This window comes from Podarcis filfolensis (assembly GCF_964270895.1).
Source record: "Podarcis filfolensis genome assembly, chromosome: 16".
NCBI lineage: Eukaryota > Metazoa > Chordata > Lepidosauria > Squamata > Lacertidae > Podarcis > Podarcis filfolensis.
Genome location: NC_139620.1, coordinates 26,496,041 through 26,518,989, shown reverse-complemented (window position 1 = coordinate 26,518,989; position 22,949 = coordinate 26,496,041). Strand labels below are relative to the sequence as shown.

General features: G+C 44.0%; 1 protein-coding gene and 1 long non-coding RNA gene across 2 annotated transcripts in view; one reads left to right on the top strand and one right to left on the bottom strand.

The window, feature by feature from the left end:
* Nucleotides 1-13,819, top strand: part of LOC310751467 — a 31,494-nt gene extending 17,675 nt beyond the window's left edge. The window contains exons 2-3 of the long non-coding RNA XR_014542530.1: nt 10,789-11,400; nt 12,550-13,819. This is a non-coding gene — a long non-coding RNA (uncharacterized lncRNA). The remainder of the gene's footprint in view (nt 1-10,788; nt 11,401-12,549) is intronic.
* The window catches only part of BCR (BCR activator of RhoGEF and GTPase), a 99,535-nt gene that overhangs the window by 9,834 nt on the left and 66,752 nt on the right, over nt 1-22,949 (bottom strand). Inside the window, exons 10-22 of the mRNA XM_083589734.1 lie at nt 22,359-22,527; nt 20,558-20,677; nt 19,055-19,130; nt 18,287-18,391; nt 17,654-17,728; nt 16,579-16,676; nt 14,688-14,819; nt 6,694-6,753; nt 4,292-4,401; nt 3,085-3,224; nt 2,448-2,582; nt 944-1,049; nt 22-184 (exon numbers count right to left, since the gene is read on the bottom strand). Of these exons, the coding sequence (XP_083445860.1) occupies nt 22-184; nt 944-1,049; nt 2,448-2,582; nt 3,085-3,224; nt 4,292-4,401; nt 6,694-6,753; nt 14,688-14,819; nt 16,579-16,676; nt 17,654-17,728; nt 18,287-18,391; nt 19,055-19,130; nt 20,558-20,677; nt 22,359-22,527 (1,489 nt within the window). The remainder of the gene's footprint in view (nt 1-21; nt 185-943; nt 1,050-2,447; nt 2,583-3,084; nt 3,225-4,291; nt 4,402-6,693; nt 6,754-14,687; nt 14,820-16,578; nt 16,677-17,653; nt 17,729-18,286; nt 18,392-19,054; nt 19,131-20,557; nt 20,678-22,358; nt 22,528-22,949) is intronic.

Genomic DNA, 22,949 nt, shown 5'->3' with positions numbered 1-22,949 from the left:
TGGACTATCCCACTTCCTTACCTGGGACATGACTTCTAGTGACCAGCTATCAGTCATGGCTATTGGCTGAGTTGGATTAGCAGGGATTTTACTATCTTTTTCCGATGGCCTGAGCAGCGTTGGTCCAAAAACAGTTGCCAGATTGTGAAGTGACATCTTGTTGATGTTCTCCTTCTCAGCAACCCTGAAGCAATTGGGTAGAGGCAGCGGAGGGAGGGAGGGAGGGGGAGAGAGAGAGAGAGAGAGAGAAAGAAAGAAAGAAAGAAAGAAAGAAAGAAAGAAAGACACAGTTTCATTTCTGCAGCTCAGAAGATGGTTCTCATTTATACCACCCTTGCAAAGACTTCAAATCCTAGCAAATTATGGTTTAGTTTTTATAACAAAGACAAGAGGTGCTCCATTCAAGGTCTTTGTCACTGTAAGAAGCTATTTGTGATAACAGATTGTGGCAGCAGCAGATGCAAAGGTGATAAGAACAGGACTGTCCATCTAAAGTTCTATGCAAGCCAGATTTTCACTATATTCTGTTATCTGCATCGCAATGAATGTTAGCTTTGAAGTAAAAAAAAAGTTATTGTTCCTCAAATCTTGGTTGATATGAATTTTGAAACTAGGGCAGAGATGGGCTGTAGGTCATCCAATACTTGTATGAACGTTGTTATTTTATAAGAACACTAGAGTGGCAAGCAATCCATGGGGTTTTTTCAAGAGGAATGAGGACAAGGAGTGACACCCCAACACTTCTACGTATGAGCTACCACTGTAGACGAGCCATCTCAGAGCAGTAGTCTCTCTTAGAGCCAAGCTGAAAAGGTGTCTCAACCAGGTCTATTAACCATATGTGTTCAGTTATTATTCCCAACAATGCCTAGGAATGCATTCCAGGAGTTCCATAGAAAGTACTGAGAGATGGTCAATGCTGAAAAAGGACATCTAGCATTACCTTTTCAAATGGTCCAGGAGAAAAAGGAATGTGACAAGGTTGGGTTCTGGAAGAGACAGCAGTAGGTTCAGCATACAGCTTTCCTTAGCAACTGGATCTGAAAGTGCTAGAGGAGGAGAGGGGGGAAGGCGTCAGGATGGGAGCACACAATGCAGCTTCACAAGGCATGGAAGGGAGGCTAGCCTGGCTCCTCCCACTCTTTTATGATCGTTATAGTGAAGATTTTTTAAAATTCTGAAAGGCCTTTAGGCTGCAGGCCATTTTATGATTTTTTAAAAAATAATGGATTTTAATTGTATTTTATAGTTTCATATTTCTGAATGAAATAACAAAAAGTGGTATTAAACTAACAAAAAAACCCCAAGATTATTGCTGTCAACAGTCTTTCCCTATGTTATTTGCTCAGAGTAGCATCACTGAAATTAATGTACATAACTTAATCAAGTTCATTAATTTCCATGGGTCTGCTCTGAGCAAAACCTTATGCTATTGAGCAATCTTATATAAATAACAGTTAGCAATAATAAAGGTTGCATCCAGACAATTTGTTTATTGTGCATTTATTCTTATTTGTCTGTGGGGAGATTAGATTATGTCTGTTATTGATCATTCTGCTTTGTTTGCTGGGAAGTTAGATAACTTTGTGTCAAAGCGAGTGTTATCCCACACTTTCCAGTGTGTATTCATGTCACTCAATGTTTTGAGTCCTCCATGTTTTGAGGAAACAGGCTTGTTGTGCAAGTCCTCTCAATAATCTATAACTGTGTAACCTGAATCTGCTAGTATGTGACTGAATCCCCCAATCAAAAATAGCAAGTCTCAAAGTGCCCAAAGTACACAATATGTTTCACTCAAGTTACAAAAAAATAAATCCAGAGACCAAGCTCAATACAGGCACATCCTCACTGCTCCTCCAATCCATCCTGAACTCTGCTGCCCTAACTTCTCTTGGGCAGCTGAATTCTTTCCTCCCTCTGCAGCATCAAGCTACACAGAGGTCCAGGAACTGACCTAATTTTGGTTTAGAAGCTGCCTCCTAAAGAAGGGCTGAAACTTAATACATTGCAAACTTGTGCCTCACAGACTGCAGAGCCAAACCTGGCCCAGTTATTAGCCTCAGCTATGAAAAAAGAGGCCCAATTGCATGCTAGATATTATCAGGAAAGGGATTGTTGTCCACTGCACAAATGGAAAACAGTGTACAGTTCTGGCTGGCACTTTTCAAAAAGGGGATTGCAGATCTGAAAGTCTGGAAGATGCAACAATATTATCAGTGGCCTGGAAACACTCCCCTACGAGAAAATGTTGCAATTTAAAATACTTAAAACATTAGGAATGTTAACAATTCTAAAGCAGTTACATTTCTAATGCTTTAAGTATTCTTGCATTATTTTGGGTAAGAGGATGCCCTGAAGGAGTTTCTGCCAAATATCTTCAATCACATTTCCTCCCAATTGATTCAGCAATCCTGAAGTAGTAGGTTTGTTAGTCATCAAATTCTCACCAATGCCTTCAGCAAAGTTGGGATAGAGTTCATCTGTGAAGAGGGGCTCAGGCAGTTCTCTGAAGTAGAGCTTTAAGGTCCCTGCAATGGCATTCACATCCATCTCACTCATCATGACGGAGACATCTTTGTTATCTGAAATAGAGGGAGGGGAGGGGAGATGTGAGGGGAGCAGAATTTTTAGCTACTTGGGCGTTGCTTTTGAACTTCCTCTCTGCTGAAATTGTTTGCTCAATTCAAAAATGATGGTAGAGCTTTTGGAGGATCAGTAATATGCCATGGGCTTGCACACTCTGGCTGTGTACTCATTAACATTTACCCTGTCTCCAGTGTGCTGCCACCACTGGTGTTTGAAACAGTGCACACATGACAGTTAGCCACAATGCATACCTATCTCGCAGTTTCTTGAGAAATACTGCTGCTTGATGCATTGAACCAGCTTCTTTTCGATTTGAAAATGTAAACAACATTCATTTCGCAGTTAAGCTAAAGCATGTACGTTAGAAACTGCATTGCAGATCACTTCCTTTTCTGAACTACTTCCATTGAGACTGGCCCTAGTAACTGTTTGTAGAGTGAGTGGAGCACTGACTGTTCATTTTTAGTGGAAATGAAAACCTTAGAAGCTGATACTCACTGACGTCAAAAGCAGCTTTCAGAGCTTGGATATCGGTGGCAACGCCAGAGACTCGGTAGATGCCCACCTCCTCCATGCCACGACGCTCAATCTCCTCGACACACTGGCGCACAATGTAAGGCACCTTTGATCTCTCCCTCCTGCAAGAAGAGGTCCAGTTCAGTAAAGGCAAAGGAAACAATTATGTGTGAATGTACACACACCACAAGCAAGAAAGCAATTTCAAACTGCCTTCGATTCTATGGAAAAACTGGAGGCTGCCTGCATTTGAAGGCAGACATTTTCCCCCCCGGTATCATTTTTTACTTATTTTCAAAAGTAATACTAATACAAATTTACAGAATTAATATGTCAAGAAATAAAAACAATAAAACTGTTGTTCAAGATGTATAGCTATTCGTTTTCAAAGTTATGTGCTATTTCTGATCTGCCCCTAAGCTTGTGAGTATCATATTGAAGCACTTGCCAGTCCCTGATATGCCATGCTGGTCAAAAGTACAAAGTTTATTGATGTGCAGAAAAGTAAGAGATCAAAGCACTGGCAGCTACATTCTCCCACTCCAACACCATAAAATTGTAGTCATCAGTTCATACCATGGGTGCCAAACCATTCATCTGACTCCAGAGAATCACATGTTTTTCTTTTCTTTTCAAAGTAAGGTTGATACCTGAGAGGAAGCTAAAAGTCCTCTTTCAACTTCTCTATTTTTTAAAGATGTCAATTTAATATGTGTGCTTTAGTAGTCCTGTTTCTGCCTACAGAATAATGATTCCCTCCCAAGTTCTCCAGTGCCAGTAAACATTCTGCTGGCAAATGAATCATGACTAAAGTTCAGGGGTTAAAACTAATATAGCACCATCCAGATGGTGTGAATGTTTTTTTGAGTGTGGTGCATAATGGCTGCTCGGTAGCTTGGAAAATCCCAGGGTGAGTCATCTCACAGGATAGGAAGAGACCAAGGGTTGGTTCCGGAGCACGGCATAGCACATGATGTTCAAAGTAAACAAACTTGGGTTTGAAGCAGATTTATGCAGCTCTCAATGAAGATGATACAGCTTGCAAAACAGATACTTCCCCCTCCCCTCAAAACTATCTGTTAGAAAACAGGCAAATTATACGTGTTAACTTTTGTTCACTGTCAGGTCAGGGGAAAGGCCATAAGGAAAAACCCTGCATTAAAAAGAAAAAAATGCTGAAATAACTCACTTGGTGACCACTGCGATCTTTACTCCAAATACGCCTGTTTGCTTGCGGGAGGGCATCCTCTTTAAGCTGAACTCTCTACTGGTGAACTTCACAGACAGCTTCACTTCAACCTTGAAGAAAAAGGAGATTCATAGAATCATAGAGTTGGAAGAGACCACAAGGGCCATCAAGTCCAACCCCCTGCCAAGCAGGAAACACCATCATAGCTACTCTTTCCAACAACAGAAATTCTTGTTGGATTTCTCTCATTCAAAAACAGTCACAAGGAGTAACAATGAATAGCACAGGGGCTTGGATCATCATCTGGGTGACCTGCTCTGTTCTGAGCTCTGCAATCAGACTGAGTTACTTTCATACTCCATGTAAACTGCTTTCCCTTGGGAAAACTACACAGAACAATGTACCCCCTTCTCAACTACATACCGCATTAGTCTCTTGTGATTACAAACAGAGTCTTCTAACACTTCAAAACAACAAAATGTCAAAGGGGGTAGAAATAACAAAGCTAATGTGGAAAGAAGTCTAATACAAACTGAAAGTCAACCAGACTTTTCTAAGATTTTAGGCCAGGAGAGCCTAAAAAGTGGGTCTCCAGATGTTGCTGGACTACAACTCTCACAATCACTGAGGCTCAATATCTTCAGATCCACAGGTTAGCCATCCCTGTTTTTAGCCTTACACTTGCAAAATATTGTTTCTGGAGTTTACAGTTAGAATTGTTTCGGTAAAATCTCTTAAGGTAAGGCGTCTTACAGCTGCTTTTATTACTACTTTAAATTCTCATTTCTCAGTTTGTTTTTGTTTTATTTTACATGTGGTTTACTGTTTCTTAAAAGAAAATGTGTTAGCTTCTCCAAGTACATGGCAACGTGAAAAGCAGAATATAAAGTATATAAATAATAGCAGCTATGCATAATGTGCAGCTTATCCATGCTCACTAGGAAGAGACAATATTCAGACAGCAAGTCTCATTTGATATTCAATGAGCAGAGAGACTTCTGTATTCAGTAGCATTAACACCACAGTGAGCAACAACTTGTAACTGAGGGTCAAATAAGATTGTACATGATGCGTGAGATTAATGTTACAGATAGGTAGCCGTGTTGGTCTGCCATAGTCAAAACAAAAAAAAATATTTTTCCTTCCAGTAGCACCTTAAAGACCAACTAAGTTAGTTCTTGGTATGAGCTTTCGTGTGCATGCATCTGAAGAAGTGTGCATCTGAAGAAGTGTACATCAGTGTGTATCTGAAGAAGTGTGCATGCACACGAAGCTCATACCAAGAACTAACTTAGTTGGTCTTTAAGGTGCTACTGGAAGGAAAAAAAATTTTTTTCGTGAGATTAATGTTCTTCAAAACTACTTAGGTCTGAAATAATTACTATTTCATCTGAAGTAGTTTCCCCAGCTAAACCACTTTTATCTAGTTAACTGGAGCTTATTAATACAGCTCACTGAAGAGACAGTGTACACAGATGCCCGTTCTAAATAGATTCCACTATGTGCCATTCTTTGTCAAAAAGCTATGCCAACATTGCATATATTTTAAAAGGGAGAACAGGACTTCAGTGGTTTCAGACAGGCAGCTCTGAGCGCTGGCGGGCATTTGATCTGCTGCGAAGTCCTCCAATACAAGCCATGCCATTCCCATTTATTTCAGTGAAAATTGCAGAGGAGAATTCCAGAGTGCATTGTCCCCTTTGTTAAAAATTAGTGTCTGCAAGGGCATGCAGTTGTGAGTGTTGTTTTGATTTTCCACACCAGGCATCAATAGGACCAAATAGTCAAGGTGCCAATTTAATAAGGCCGAGTGCTTTGAGAGGTCAAACAGGCTTCAGAGAAAGACCTTGTTGTGCAAGAAGCAGCCTGCATGACTACAAAGACAGCTAGGGTGGTCTATTGCTGCACCAGGAACAGGATGTGCATATTCTGCATATGCCCAGATCCTCTGTAACATTGCATTAGAAATAAAACTCTCCTATCTTCTCCATCCAGGAGAAGTGCAGATTGTTAATAGAAAGCTTATGTGTTTTGGCAGTATGGGCGATACAAAGGCAGAATTTCCAACATAGAAAATTTATACATGCTGTTCCTATGCAACAATTGAATGCTCAAAGCTGCTCTGTATCTGTGTGCTAATGGAGACTGCACCCACGCAAGGAACAATCTATAAAGCTGGCTCCTCAGCAGGCATGTAAACAGCTGCACAGGCCTGGCAAGCAGCTTGCTGTCAGTGTTTTATATCATCATCTGCATGTGTGTGCAGATGTTACGCCATGTTTGTGGAACAACAACATTTGAGTATGGGTCTTCAGTCACCAGGAGCACAAGACTTGAAAATCCAATCCAGAACAGAACAGTCAGGAGCAGCCAGCTTGGATTTTAGAATTGTCTGTACTTACTCCATTCATCAATATGACAGTGCGTTGCCAGTCTTTATCTTGCAATGTCTGTGGATCCAGCTGAAAAATGGAGAGTTATTAGTGAGTTAGCAATCAGGTGCAGAGGCCAAAGCGGTTGTATTGCCTTACATAAGTTAGTCAAACAACAACAACAACAACAACAACAACAACAACAACAACAACAACAATAATATTTATACCCTGCCCATCTGGCTGGGTTTCCCCAGCCACTCTGGGCGGCTCCCAACAAAGGACTAAAAACAGAATAAAATTTAAAACATTAAAAACTTCCCTAAAGAGGGCTGCCTTCAGATGTCTTCTAAAAGTCAGATAAGTTGTTTTGTTTCCTTGATATCTGATGGTAGGGCGTTCCACAGGTTGGGCACCACTACCAAGAAGGCCTTCTGCCTGGTTCCCTGTAACCTCACTTCTCGCAGTAAGGGAACCACCAGAAGATCCTCAGAGCTGGACCTCAGTGTCCAGGCTGGATGATGGGGGTGAAGACATTCCTTTGGGTATACTGGGCCAAGGCCATTTAGGGCTTTGAAAGTCAGCACCAACACTTTGAATTGTGCTCAGAAACGTACTGGGAGCCAAATTTAATTAGGCCGGCATGCAAGTCACATATTTGTGGGATCAGAGATATCAGGAGAATCCTGCTAGCTTGTCCTTTAAAACAAAATTATAGACTTCAACAGTTCATGAATACCCTAGAACAGTCTTCCCCAGTCGGAGGCCCTCAAGCTGTTTTGTGCTACAGCTCCAAACTGCCCCCGTAGTCCAAAACTGCTAGAGGGCACCAGGTTGGGGAAGGCTGATTTAGAAATTCCTCAGTGCCCTTTCAGACCATTTGTCATCCGTCACCCTCTTCTGCATGAGAAAAAAAGATTCCAGAATGTTTGACAACGAAAGTCATGAAAGCAGCATAGTTTTGCAAAGCTAAGCAAATACATTCAATACATACCTTTATCCTTATCACAAAAATGTCAAAACAATTGTCATTTATTTTTGCACACAATACACACGTCTGTCTGACAAGCCAGTGGAGGTTTTCTAGCAGAGACCGTGGTACCAATTCTGGTTTGCTGAGCTTGTTCATCAGCCTCCCTCTGGCCTGCCCCCGAATCAGTTTTAGAGATTCAGGGCCAACTCCTCTCTCAGGCCTAGGTGAAGTTGTCAACCTGTCTCTGAATTATGCCACTCAGATGACTGCAGGTTCGTTGGGTGTGTTTGTATGATAATGCTCTTCCACACATAAAAATACCATAGGCCCATAAAACTAGCATGCCAGGAAAACAGAACGTTTTCAACATGCAAGGATTTTATTTTATTTTTTTGTAAAGCGAGGAGCATTCAACAATCTGAGGCCCCACTTGAATCCTGAAGTGGCACAGTCCAGGCACAGGTTCACCACTTCATTTGCTGTTTGTGAAAATTAGCCCTTTGCCTCCGCCTGTTGAGACCCCACTATTATTGCTAATAAGTGGAAGCAGTTTCTCTATCCACACATACAGCACAAAGCAATGGGAAGGCGGAGGGTGGGGAGAAAGAGAGAGAGAGAATGAATGACTGAATGAATGTAAGAGTAAAGCCAACCTTTCCTTGTAGCACTCTGCCACAGACTCGGGGCCACAGAGTGTGGCTTCTGTTATGTGTACATTTCTTCGGTAAATCCAGCAGAGTCCTGCAGCTACAGCAGTAGCAGAAATGCTTGAAGACTCCCTGAGTGGTGGAGTGGGTCATCAGCAGCTCCCACATCTCTTACTGTGCCGTGTGCTCTTATTGTGCTCAGAAGCCCAGTGTTGTCCCTCTAAGTCTACCCTTGCTCTGCCAGGGGCTTTATAATGAGAATATTCTTCCTGGAGGACCTGCCCACTTCACTTTGGGCAGCCAAGATCCCAATGAGGTGTTTGTTTTTCCTTCCCAAAAGAGTTTATGGGAAGGGAGGCAGAATTTTCCCTCAACAAGCTTTGTATTTTCCCAGAATTGAGAGGAAATGGCTTCTGAAGTGTCTGGTTTCCTTTGTGGAACTACTGAGCTCACCTCCACCCCCATGCGACTGCTTTCTGGAGCTGACATGGATAGCCCTTCACAACACCATTCTCACAGTGGGAACAGTCAACCCAGACTCAAGATGCAATTCATCTGCTGCTCATGCCCTGTACTTCTGTGCCATATAAAGTTGCAGAACTCGCTCCCAAAGGGGAGCAAGCTCACCTAAAATGCAGCTCTTGTCTAAAACAGGCATGGTTTACTGTAAGTCACTTTGAGTTTTTATGAAAAACGAAAACCTGGGGTGGTGGTGAATCTTCTACATAAATAAGTGAAAATGCTGTCTGAGGTATTCTTTGGGGATTCAACAGGTAAAAGCTGTCTGGGATGAGGGCAGAGATTCCAAAGTTAGGCATGAAGTGCCACCTGTGGAAGGAAATGGTACTTCTACACAACAAGTGCCACCTTCTTGCATCCAACAGCAGAGCACGAATACAAGACTCAATGCAAGAATGCAAGACTCAATGTTTTTTTAACTACTGATGGAAGAGTTTCATTCAATTCATTCTGAAATCAGTTTGGTATTTATGAGCTCTCCCAGCAAGCACTCAGGAAAAGTCCATCTCTTTTCGAAGAAGTCTTTCCCAGTTCAAAATGCTCGTGTATACACGTAGATGCCATCTAAATGTGCTTTAGAATCATAGTTGAAAGGGACCCAAGGGTCATCTAGTCCAACCACCCCAATGCCATCTGGAGGGCACCAGGCTGCAGAAAGGAGAGGAAAAAGCATGTGCATCATCCTGGGCTCCTTGGAATCATAGAATTGTAGAGTTAGATTTTACCCAAGGGTTATCTAGTCCAATCCCCTGCAATGCAGGAATTTCAACTAAAGCATCCATGCCAGATCCATGGAGGAAAGGTGGAATATAAATGTAATAAATAAATAAAAGTACAGTCATACCTCGGGTTGAATGTGCTTCAGGTTGAGCGCTTTCAGGTTGCACTCTGCGGCAACCCGGAAGTAACGGAGCGTGTTACTTCCGGGTTTCGCCGCTCACGCATGCGCAGACGCTCAAAATGACATCACACACATGCGCAGAAGTGGCAAAACGTGACCCGCTCATGTGCAGTCACATCTTACGTTCTGTTCAGGATGCGAACGGGGCTCCGGAACGGATCCCATTCATATCCCAAGGTACCACTGTATATGCTCTAACGCCATTCAGTGATGGGTCCTCCCCCTTTAAAAAATAATCACCCAATGTAGAGTAATTTACCAGCAGTCCAGTATTGTGCTTCTATTAAAGAACCTAAACAAGAAGCAGCTAAAAAAAGAAGATTTGGGAAAAAAATATTTAACTGGCCCATTGGAGGAGGAAATATCAGCCCTGATAAGGCCACTGGGAGGAATGACAAAGATACAACAGGAAGGATATGTTTAAATGAATTACATTCCATAACAGCAGCTTTGCCATTCCAAGCTGGCCAGACAAGCTGCTTACATGATCAACAAGGGTGGTGCAGTGGGGAAAGGCAGACCAGCCAGCCAGTCTGGAAATAAAAACAAAAAAGTGGGTAGCAAACAGTTTTAACAGACATAAATGTCACTCTTTTAATCCTGTTTATAGTGTGACTGAGTAGAAACCCCATATGAATCACCTATGTGGAGGACAACTGTTCTGCATGGACACGATTTCCCTGCAACAAAGCAGTAGCAAAATCACAATGGTGCACCACTGACACCATGCATGCATTTGGGTGAATTCACATGTTCACTTTTCTGCTACTACATGGCAAGTCTTGCAATTGCCCCAAAGTGAAATCCGCATGCCAGCTGGCTTTGTGGGAGGGCTTCTTCATCTCACAGGCCATAATGCCATTGTAAGGATTGAAGATAAAAAGTATCTAGATTCTTAACTTGTAGCCAAGGAACCCCAAGCACATTTGGCTCTTTCTCAAAAAGGAGGACCCTGCAGATGCTACCAAAATCATGAAGAAATGGGATTAAAATGCATGTGTCCATTTAATCTCGGTAGTAACAAGTCAAAGATACTATTAGTCCAGTTATGGAATGCTGAGATAGCTATGTTTCTACCCACACAGACATTCTCAGACTCTATCGCAGCATGTATTCTGAAAAACCAACAATCGCCAAAGAGATACTAGAAAGATCTACACATGCCAGAAAATCTGCTCACTTGCTTTTGTTAAACTTCAAAATGAGATTTGAAAGACACTGCTAGAAGAAATCTTGGCAAAGAAATGCAGATATTTTGGGGGCTGAAGACCACAGTGTGAACTGAAAAGACAAGTAGAAAATTTGCTGAAGTAGAACTATTGAATAGAGGTCTTGCTAATCCTACAGTTAGAGACTTTATCATAGCACTGTACAAATAAATATGATTTTGCAGCTAAGAGCTAGTGTCACATCTAGATCACCAACTTTGCACCATCTGGGTTTTGCTGAACAGCAAGAGGAGTATGTACACTTTCTGCAAAGCTACTGCCTTGTTGATTTAGTGCAGCCTTCTTCAATCTGGTACCCTCCAGCAGTTTTGAACTACAACTCCCATCAGCCTCAGGCAATACAGTAATGCTCCCATGAGCTCTAGCATACAGTCATGCTGCATGGGAGTTGTAGGCCAAAGCAGCTGAAGGCTGGCAAAGTTTGATTTAGTGGGAAAGAGTTCTTAATTTGACCAGGAAATCTGCAAGGCACTATAGCCAACCAAGGAAAGACACTGCATTGGTGGTCTACACAACCCATTAAGTCCCCAATGATGTCTGCAGTGTCTGTGGAGGGGCTTCTCCAAGATTTACATGCTGCCTCTGTGTGTCAGGTATCTTGCTGCTGTCAGGTATCCATCCCCAGGCTTGCCTCCTCTCCTGCAGAAGCAGCTCTTGACTGATAAGCTGAGTAGGCTTCTCACAAAGAGAGGTTAGGGATGCAGGCAGCATGCAGATGCTCAGGATGACCACCCTTCCTCCCATCAGTGTTCTGCTATAATCACAATACAGTCGTACCTTGGAGGTCGAACGGAATCCGTTATGGAAGTCCATTCAACTTCCAAAATGTTCGGAAAGCAAAGCGCAGCTTCTGAATTGCTGCAGGAAGCTCCTGCAGCCAATCGGAAGCTGCAAAAGCCCAGTTGGATGTTCAGCTTCCAAAAGAACATTCGAAAACTGGGTTTCAGTCGTTCAGGAGCTGATTTGTTCGGGAGCCAAGGCGTTCAAGATCCAAGGTACGACTGTATCATGTTAAGAGTTTCCGCCTGGCTTCCCCTTCCCTGGAAATTTTGTCTGGGGTGCTTAGAAAAAGAAAGAAGCCATGGCCACAGGGAAACAGAAGCAGGGAACAGAGCAACAGTTTGCACATCAAACCCATTCCTAAGAGCGCCCCCAAGGCAACCATGCCACGACAGAGCAGTAAACAAAAGGGAGCTGTTTTGATCAGTGCTGGTCCCCATCCAGAAGGTAAAGGGACTTATCCATTCAAAGTGCCCTAACGGCATGACAGCAAAACACTTCACTATCAGTGGGAAGGGACTGGCTTTCATTTCTTGTAAAGCAATCAGCATTTGTTGCTGTGACACAATGACAGAAAACCAAGAAATATGCAAGGCCTCAGTTTTGCTTCAAAAATATCAATCTTGTAGCACCTGAAAGATCCATGAAGGCTATCAATGGCTATGTTCTGTTTCTAGTATCAGAAGCAGAATGCCTCCAAATATGGCAGCTCGGAATAAACAGTTGGGAGATTGCTATTGTACCCAGGTCCTGCGTGGGTGCTTCCCATGGGCATATGGTTCACCACTGTGAGAATGGGATTCTGTACTAGACAGGGCCTACTCTGCCCAGCATCAGGGATCGTCTTATGTTCTTATTACCATAAGAGATGTGACAGAAGCTTTCACAGAGTTCTACTCCATCAGAGAGTATATGTGCAAATGTGACAGGTAAGAAGTTAAGAGGTCCAGTAGGTGGGCCATGTACCGTCATACCTCATGTTACGTTTTTTCAGGTTGTGTCCCATGGCGACCCGGAAGTACCAGAAAGGGTTACTTCCGGGTTTCGCCGCATGCGCACAAGCGCCAAATTGCGCCGCACACCTGCGCAGATACGGTGCTTCAGGTTGCAGGCTTTTCATGTTGGGATCGGGCCTCCAGAACGGATCCCGTTCACAACCAGAGGTACCACTGTATTCTGCAAAATGAGATTAAAAACTGAAGGAACACATAGAACACACCTTGGATTTCACTTTTAACAGTGACATCAAATGCTACAGGAAGTGACATACCTAAAATAAATGCAGAGTGACAGCAAGTAGCTTCAATTTGTAGCATGAATGAAAAGCTGGAGGGTCTTTAAGAGAATTACATTCCAAGCAAAACCTTTTCCAAATTCCAATGTAAACATTCTACGGAAACCTCCAGGAAAGAAACCGTAAACCCCAACAAAAGAAAAGAGCTGCTCATTTTCCAGAGACGGAGAGACCAAATGATGGAACAGGAAACATTAATTTGCTGCCTGTTGCTTCTGTGAAAAACAGCCGTGCTTTAACAAACACGGAGTCAGTTGATGGCTTTCCTTCCTATTCAATCAGCCCCCCCCCCTCTCTCTCTCTCACACACACACACACACACACACACACACAAACACACAGAGAGAGGTAAAGCTAATAAACAGTCCTAGCTCTAGTCACCAAAGCTCACTGCATTCACCACGATACAAAGAGCTGCATGATTCACAAATCCCAGAAGTGAGAGGGTGAGATTTCCAGTCAAGATAATAGCGGATTAGCAACACACAATTGGATAGTTAAGCAAGAATAATTTATACCCAGCTCTAGCAGAGAGAGGGATGGAAAACTTCATGTCTGACATCATCTAGAGGTCTTACAAGTTCCAAAGAAAGAAGACTAGATTTTCTCAAGGGCAGGCTTTGAAAAGACCAAAGGCTAATCAAGCACCTACCGTATTTTTCGCTCTATAGGATGCACTTTTCCCCCTCCAAAAATGAAGGGGAAATGTGTGTGCGTCCTATGGAGCGAATGCAGGCTTTCGCTGAAGCCCGGAGAGCGAGAGGGGTCGGTGCGCACCGACCCCTCTCTCTCTCCAGGCTTCAGGAAGCTATCCACAAGCCTTCGGAGCGCGGCGGGAGTTCCTGCTGGGCTCCAAAGGCTTGCGGATAGCAGCCTGAAGCCCGGGGGAGCGCAGTGCCAACTCCCGCTGCACTCCCCGGGCCTCAGGCAGCTATCTGCAAACCTTCGTAGCACTCCCCCAGCCCCGCAAGTTCCGGGAGCGGCAGCAAGGCTGCGCGCAACCTTGCCGCCGCTCCCGGACCTGTTCTGGGGGCTGGGGTCGGGAGAAGCTCAGGCTTCCCCCGCCCCAGCTCCGCAGCTAAAAACAAAGCCAAGACAGCGAGTCCTGCTGGCTGTCTTGGCTTCTTTGCTCTTTGGGGCTGGGGGGGGGGGATAATTTTTTCCCCCTTTCCCCCTCCCCTAAAAACTAGGTGCACCCTATGGATCGGTGCGCCCTATGGAGCAAAAAATACGGTAAGTAGTTTATTCAGATGAGCATGTCCTTCAGGGGTGGTAGCCGGCTTTCAGTCACTCCTCTCCGTTTACTTCTTACTGCAGTCTTCCCCAAGCTGGTGCCCTCCACAAGTTTTGGACTCCAACTCCCATCAGCCCCAGCCATCATTACTACATTGGGCTTCTCACCACCTTTCTGTGTGGCCATGGCTGCTCCCATTTTGCCTTTTACGGGTTGTGGATCAATGCACATGGAGCCCAGATATCCTGTACAGATATGATGCTCTAAATTAGGGATGGGGAAGTTGCAACCCTCCAGATGTTGTTCCCACCACTGGCCATTGGCCATTCTGGGTTGGGTCAATGGGGGTTGGAGTCCAACATCTGGAAGGCCACCTGTTCCTGACCCTATGCTTTAAAGAAACACGGCCATCTTGCCTTTACAAAGGTATATATTCCAACAGCCCACCTGGATTTGGCCTTTGCCCATGATTCGGTCTGTGGTCTCTCCATCTTCTTTGGTAAGCTTGGTTTTGTTGTAACACTTCTCGTAGCACAAGATTCGCAGTGTCTGTGAACCCTCCAGTTCTATCTCAAATTCCTGCAGCAGGAGAACAGCAGTTGAGTTAGTCGAGATTCACTCGTCATAGCAAGGATAGTTAGATGCTTTGGACAACTCTTATAAGCCCCAGTCAGCATGGCCAATGGCCAAAGATGATAGATTCTGTAGTCCAACAACATCTGGCAGGCACCATACTGGCTACCCATGCTGTAGCTCTCAAAGTACTAACATCACAGAGATTTCTTGGGAAATCATGAAAGGGCACCCTGAAGATTTTGTCTCATTCTGTTTTCTACCTGGGGAACAACTTCTGCGCAATCAAAACAGCTTTCTGTCTGCATAATCTATAAATCTGTAAGATAGTTCCCCAAGGAGGGGGTTGTGCACTTTGCTGGCAATGGGAGGTGGGCTTTTTATTAACTAAACTTATGGAGCCTCCCCCTAACATAAGAAAGGCAGCAATAAAAAAGGCAATATGAAACAATGAAAGGTATTAAAAACTTAAAAATACAATTAATTGTAAAATACAATTAATTACAAGTAAATTACAATTGTAAAATACAATTAAATTTAATTGTAAAATACAATTAAAGCATGGGCATAAAAAACCTTTAAGAGGACTAGACCATAAGACATATGTGAAGGATGACTGTCACACCCTTGGGTCTTTTCCAGAGAGAGACAAATTCTTGGCTTTGCCAGGAAAGATACTGCAACTTCCATATTTCCTGAGGAAAGATCTTTTGTAAACTACTTAGAGGTTTTCTACAGAGTAAGTGGCATGTATACTTTGTTAATCAAAATAAAAATATTGATGAGCTAAACTATTGTAATAGGTCTCTAAATAAGAACACTGAAACCCTCTAGTGCAGCCCTTTCCATCTTGACATCCTCCAAATGTTTTGGAGTGCAATTCCCAACATCCTCAGACAGAACATCCATAGTGGCTGGGGCTGATGAGAATTGTAGTCCCTAATATCTACAGGGAACCAGGATAAGGAAGGCTGTACTAGAATAAAAAACAGCAATAGAGGCAGCTGCTCTTGCAAGCTGTGCCACTGCCCAGTTCTCAAAAGAGAGACTGTTCTGCTTCTGGCTACTTTCCCCTTCACATTCATAAGTCATTCAAAACAAATTCAATGGAGCTGCCTGATTCACAGTTACTCAAAAGCAGCCCTCAGGGATACAGCCCAAGATTAACCACTCTAAGCAAGCCACAGCATTGGCCTTGAACTTTCCCCACGCAGTTAATGCTGCAAGTCAGTTGTGATGGTGGTCAGTTCTTGTTGTTTTTATACTATTTATTTATACCCTGCTTTTTCCTCTGATGGGACTCTGTCCACATACAAGATGCAACTGTGGCATTCACATCTAAGACTCGCTATGCTCTCCTGCTGATTTTTTAAAGAGGTGGATTTAGATCAAAACAGTTTGATGCCTATAGAGGGGGAAATCCAAAAGGATAATTCTCTCCCCCCCACCTTACTGAAACAGATGGGAGGGAACCACAAGGGCACTGCCACACTTGGCCCCCAAATTAGACAGCTGAATTTCGTTATGACCACTTTTCAAATGGGATTAATTCTTGGAACCATTTGTATGCAGACAGTGGCAGTAAGATGAAGGTCCCATCCTTTTAGGAGCAGGCCATGACAAAAAATCTACAGGAACCTCCCTGACGTACCACATAAGGAGAAAGCAATTTAAATCTGTACAAACAGAACCACTGGCCTCCTACTGTCAAAGACTCTATGAGAGGTGGTGATCAGAGGAAGCCCAGAGCACCACTACAGCCTACCTCATTCCAGTTGGGCTCTGCTGTGTCTCTGTAAACTCTCGTTTTTGCCTTGTTCACGAAGTACCCAAAGGAATCCACTTCTAAAGTGCAGTAGAGGTCTAGGAGGAGGATGACAAAGAAGCAATGACTCGGTTAGGGTCACCAGCATCTCTTGCAGTTTCCTTGGTCAGCTGGGTCAGACCATGTGCTCACACTCAATCTGACTGCTGGTTGGTCCATGCAACAGTGATCTACACTTTGGAGCACCTCCCAGAGTAGGGTGCTTCCTTCAGTCCCATGTTGGTCTCTGCTGACACCTGATATTTGCAGCATGAGGGCTGCTCTTCTCTCCTCAAGTGTCTCAGTTTCCAGAACCACTCCAAGGTAAAGATTATATTGCAAGCTCATTCTCATGCCTGACAATTATCCCACAAGGTTGATTTGTAAAACCCAACCTCAAATGATGGAAGAACTTATTAAATTTCATTCTGTCGTAGAAGACCTTCCTAACATGCCAGGCGTCAGTCACCAAGCTGTCACCACTGTGCATTTTAAAAGGCTTCCAGGATAGACTCCCCACACAGAAACACACCCACAGCAGACAGCGGCATAGGCTGAATTGGCCAGATGGGAGGCCAGCTGGCCACCCATCCCTTGAGCCCTCCAAAGGTCAACTCTCCTGACTGCCACAAGAATGCCAACTAGGTGTGCTGTGACAACCACCTTCATATGTGTGCCAGGTATATAGCTGCAGAGAGAAAGTGCATTGATCGGGCTGTGCAAGAAGCCAAACAACAAAGGAGTAGAGGAAGCAGCTGCCATAAACCAAGACAGAGCATTTGGTCTATCTAGCTCAGAACTGTTTACACTGACTGGCTGCAACTCTTCAGGGTCTCCCATCCACTTCTATAACATTATATTCCATTGTTATAGCAGCAGCAGCAGCAGCAGCGTCTCCCTGTGGGCAACCAGAGGCTTGCTTGAATCCAGAGTGGGGCTTTCATTTGGTTGCTAGCCACACCACCAAATCATACTTAGCATGACAGTAATCCAGCTCTTTGCATTCACACACAGCTACCATGCAACTACCACTCACTTGAGCTCTGCTTGAAGCCACTGGCTGAATGGACAATGACGTTCAGGAACCCATAGAGACCGGGGGACTCATCATCTGTGTTCGGAAACATATAAATGTGATAGTTAAACTGGCTCTGGGAGTTCGGTGGCAAAGACAAATTAAATCCCCCTATATCTGTTAAATTCAATTTCTGTGGAGTGAATGTGTGTGTTTAAGGACTGTAAGCGCATTTATCCCAGATTTAACAACCTTCTATGTATGTTATTGTGGCTTGGGGAAAAGATCTGCTCCATAATCTATGGAAATTTAGTTTCATAATGTTTATAGCTCTGAGCATAAGGAATTAGACTATGCAACATCCCAAAATCCAGGGAACATGAAAAAGGCTTCTGGACTGAGAGTGAGCCACTGCCTTTTTAAGACACTGTTTTTCACCACTACGATGACTAAAGCTGGTGGCTGGCTCCATGCCTATGCCTGGGAAGTGAACTGGGACTGTGTACTTTTATTGGTATGCAATGGTATAGATCCAACACACACATTAGACACTAGCAGCCACTTGGAAATCGTCCCTCTGAGTGCTGCCCACTGTTGGAGGCAAGATAGTCAAGAGCAATGGCAGAGGAGGCCAATTGGTTCCAGGGTTCTCACCTTCTTTGTTTATCGTGAGGGGGATGTGATGCACAGTCTGAAGTTTCACACAGGAATTTGTCAGCATCTGGAGCTCCACTGAAGTCAGCGAGAAGCTTTTGAAACCTACGATTCAGAGGAGAACGGGCTTTTAATCTCCTGCAAACTTGGGAAGAAAGGTGTAGGCCGGTAATGCTGACCTCTTTGCTTTGAGTATTATTGCCACAAAGACATCCATAAGGGATCCTCAGAAATGATCCTGGGAATAGAATACTACGATTCCCGGTTATCCTAGAAAAGGTCAAGCAGATAGCCAACTCCTACCAAACAATTTGCCACATGTGGGAATCATGCAGAAGCCTTTTCTCACAGAGGAAAGGCCCTCTTCTAATAAACCTGGAGATCTCCCTCAACAAGTTACCTGCTCCTTACTGGGAATGATGGCTGGACTAGGTAGCGTCACTGCATCAATACTGAGCACAGAACCGTAGAAGTTTCTTCCTACATGAGGACAGCATGCTGGGAGTCCCCATCCTTGGGGTCTCGCTGGAGTGGAGGGGAAGCACCTGGAAGGTGCTGATTCACAGAAACACATCTGTATCTGACCCAGACCACAGTCAAGAAAGGCCGCATATCTACACATGGGACATTCGGCAACCTTCACACAGAAGAGTGGCATGTTCAGCCTTAGACAGGCAGAAGGGCCAGCCCCAAGACCCCTACTCTGATTTCTCCAAGCCCAGGGTGCCTGTTGGTCACACCTAGGGAAATCAGAGCATAGGCACGTACATTTCTTCTGCTGCTCCCGGATGATCTCTCGCCACTCTGCCCGTTCGTAGTCAGATGAGATGAGGAATGTGTAACTCTGAGTGACAGAGAAAAAAGGGCCCAAGGATTATTTATTTCATATTGCCTTATCCAACAGCTAAATTATGTACAAAAAGAACAATCTAAAGTGTTAAAATAAGATTATACAAAGTTCATAATACAGCCAACATATATCCCTGCCACCCAATTTTTATTTAATTTTCTGCAAGACTAACAGCATTTTCCTGGACAGTAAAAATTAACTTCATGTGTCTTACTCTACAAGTTTTGGCTCAAGCAGCCATTGAGTTGTACCATCTAGGAATTATGTCCTGAGGTTTGGTGTCTTAGGGGTATATGTGACCATTCACAGTACTCTTCATTGTACGGTGAAAATAACCTTTCGCCTGTTGGTCTGTTAAATGCATAGTGCTACACAGTCTTTTGTCTTTTCTTAAAAAATAATAATCTGGTTATAATTTTCTGTTCTTCCTTTTTTGGGCTGATTAACTTTTTTTTCCAGACAAAAGAAATCAGCCATTTGCACGCTTGCCTTCTTGCCAGGTTGTTCACTTCAGGTAGTGTTGAAATGTTTTTTATATAGAGTGGTACCTTGAGTTAAGTACTTAATTCGTTCCGGTGGTCCATTCTTAACCTGAAACTGTTCTTAACCTGAAGCACCACTTTAGCTAATGGGGCCTTCCGCTGCCGCCGTGCTGCCGGATTTCTGTTCTCATCCTGAAGCAAAGTTCTTAACCCGAGGTACTATTTCTGGGTTAGCGGAGTCTGTAACCTGAAGCGTCTGTAACCTGAAGCGTATGTAACCCAAGGTACCACTGTAAATGCATATATTTCGTGGCATGTGAAGAAAATAGTTCCCTGTGTTTGGAAAATCTTGGTGAAGGTTTGGGCTTGGAGAAATCTCAACAGTGTCAACATTAACAGCTAAGACTTGCATGACGTCAACAAAGCCATCTGTCTTTGAGGGTACAAAGTGCACAGAGCATTTAATCCAGAGTCTCTTTCCCTTGCAAGGGTTTACACAGCCTGCCATCAGCTCTGCCCATATTCTATTCAATTACAAAGAACTCCCAAAAGATCACAAGATCCTGCGCCATTAACCAGCAGCTGGGCTTAATGTTCTAATTTGCCAGCCTTCAACTTCAGAGATAATGGTCTTTTTTGCATTCATTATACTATGGGAGTAAATTTTCTGTTGTGAACCACCCTGTGATCTTCGGATGCAGGGCAGTATACAGATTTAATAAATAATAACAACAATAAAAAATGAAAGCAGCCATTGATTCATTTTGCTGCTTCTGTAGTGAGCACTAAGTGTGCAACAGGCATGCTCTGTTCACTCAGTTTTTATGGGGCATGTGCAAGACGCCATGAACAAAACTCCACCTCTCATGGTTCCTCTATTTAGCCCCATTCAGACCCCATTCTTTGCCAGTGAGCTGAGATGCCCACAAGGCCTCTCACCTTGCCATTGCGGTTATGCACTCGGAATGCCATGTTAGGAGACATCAGTAGAAGCAAGGATTCCTGCTCCGAAAGCTTCTTTTTCAACCTCTCCATATTCTTGCTGCCCTTATTAGCCCTCTGAGGAAGAAAAAAAACCCAAGAGGTAATGAGATCATGTTCTTTTACAACTCAACAGATGCAGGAACTTGACGTTCACAAGAATCTCAATATTTAGGTTCCTTAAACCAGAAGTGGGGGTACTGGTTTGAACCTATGAAGCCTTGCATGGTTCAGGACCCCAAGGAATATCTTTCCCCATACAAAGTTGCCCATGCCAACAAAGCAATGGGCCTTTTCAGTAGTAGCCCCCTAACTATCAAATTCTCTTCCCAGGGAGGCTTGCCTAGCACTGGCACAGACATATTTTTGGCACCATGCAAAGAGGTTTCTCTTCTATTTGCGTTTTCCTTTGCAGCTCCTGGCAGTATTCCTTTGGGGGCTCTTTAGGGTGGTGTGACTTCTCTTAGGAGATGGAGAGATTGTTTTCATGGCTTGATTACCTTTTAATTATTTTGTTTTTCATATGTTTTATTGCGCCTTTTGCCATTTGTAAGTTGCTGAATTAATTGTATAAAGCAATTAACAAGCTTAATCAATAACAACAACAACAATAAATGGTGTGGGTTAAACCACAGAGCCTAGGGCTTGCCGATCAGAAGGTCGGCGGTTTGAATCCCCGCAACGGGGTGAGCTCCCGTTGCTCGGTCCCTGCTCCTGCCAACCTAGCAGTTCGAAAGCACGTCAAAGTGCAAGTAGATAAATAGGTACCGCTCCGGCGGGAAGGTAAACGGCATTTTCATGCACTGCTCTGGTTCGCCAGAAGTGGCTTAGTCATGCTGGTCACATGACCTGGAAGCTGTACAACGGCTCCCTCGGCCAATAAAGCGAGATGAGCACTGCAACCCCAGAGTCAGTCACGACTGGACCTAATGGTCAGGGGTCCCTTTACATTTACCTTTATGCTCTATCTGGCATTATGCTTCCTGCCCATGTGACCCTCATCTACATCCTTAACCCAGAACTCTGCTCCTACAACCCAGCCTGGAAACTGCCCATCTCAGGGCTTCTGGAATGAGGAGCCCAACAAACATGTGAAAGGGACTCCCCTGGCAGCCATAGCATCCCTCACTCACATGGGTGCTAGGGAAGGAGTGGAGGATACCCCCAGTGAGAGCTCCACACTCATCATTGCCTGCTCTTGCCACTGTTACTAGCACCACCACCACTCAGCCATTCAATGAGAAGGATGTGAGCTCGAGGCAGCAGCTAAACAGTGTTCACACTTCTGGATGCTCGAAGTGGACCATCCCTAATTCTGAGTTTGGCTCAAAGTGTAGCCAATCTTTCCTACAGCAGAAAGCCTCTCACACTATATTGCCTTTTGTACAGTTCAGGAATGTGCATAGGGCTCTTCATACCAGCTGACTGGGCTGAGCACAACCCAAGCAGGACTGGGAAGGCTGTTTTGTTGCAGGAATGCTTAGCTGAGCAATTGGTGGTGGGGTAGCAGTACTGCCAGCTGCTCCCTGAAAAGGGGTGGGGGAGGCATAAATGCAAGCCCAATGAGTAGCATACTGGCTATGAAACTTAAGTTCCTAGTTCAAATCCCTACAAAGCCACGCAATGAGGCAAATCAGTACCTCTCATTCTACACCTCTTACAGAGGCTGTTGGAAAGGTTGTTAATATATCATTGAAAACAGATATAACTGCCAAGCACTATTCATATTTCTTATTCTCCTCCTCCCCTCTGCTTTTACTTTTTCCCGTTGGATGTCACTCTTCAGTTGAGAAATCTTGATCTTCATAGCATCCAGCTCCTCATCTGGCACAAGGGAGATGTTCGGCACTGCCTCTGAATCGTCCACCATTTGGAAGCTGAGGTCTGAGAGTGGAATGTACCATTTGCAGTCATACTGCTGGCTTTTCCTGCAAGTAGGAAAGCAGAGTGTTAGCCAGCTTGCCCCTCTGCTCCCCTTAAGCAGCTTAGCCCCCACAGACTTGCAGGATGATGTTCTCCTCCCTGAAGCAGCCCCAAAGTTTAGCCAGGGTAATCCGCTCCCTGCCTTATGCATTCCAGCGTTACGGGCCCATACTACAAAAGGAATGTTTCCTTTTGACAACTTGCCTAAACACCTTCCAGAATTCTGTAAAACCCATCTGGCCTTTGGAAGCCTTTCACATGTTCATTTTCCTGAGATGAATGCTAACACCCGAGTCAGGAAAAATGTGTTGAAATACAAGGAAATAAACTTGGTTTCCATGGAAGTGGCCATTGTGAGGAGGTGCATGGCTCTCTGACTGACATATACAGTTGTACCTTGGAAGTCGAACAGAATCCGTTCCAGAAG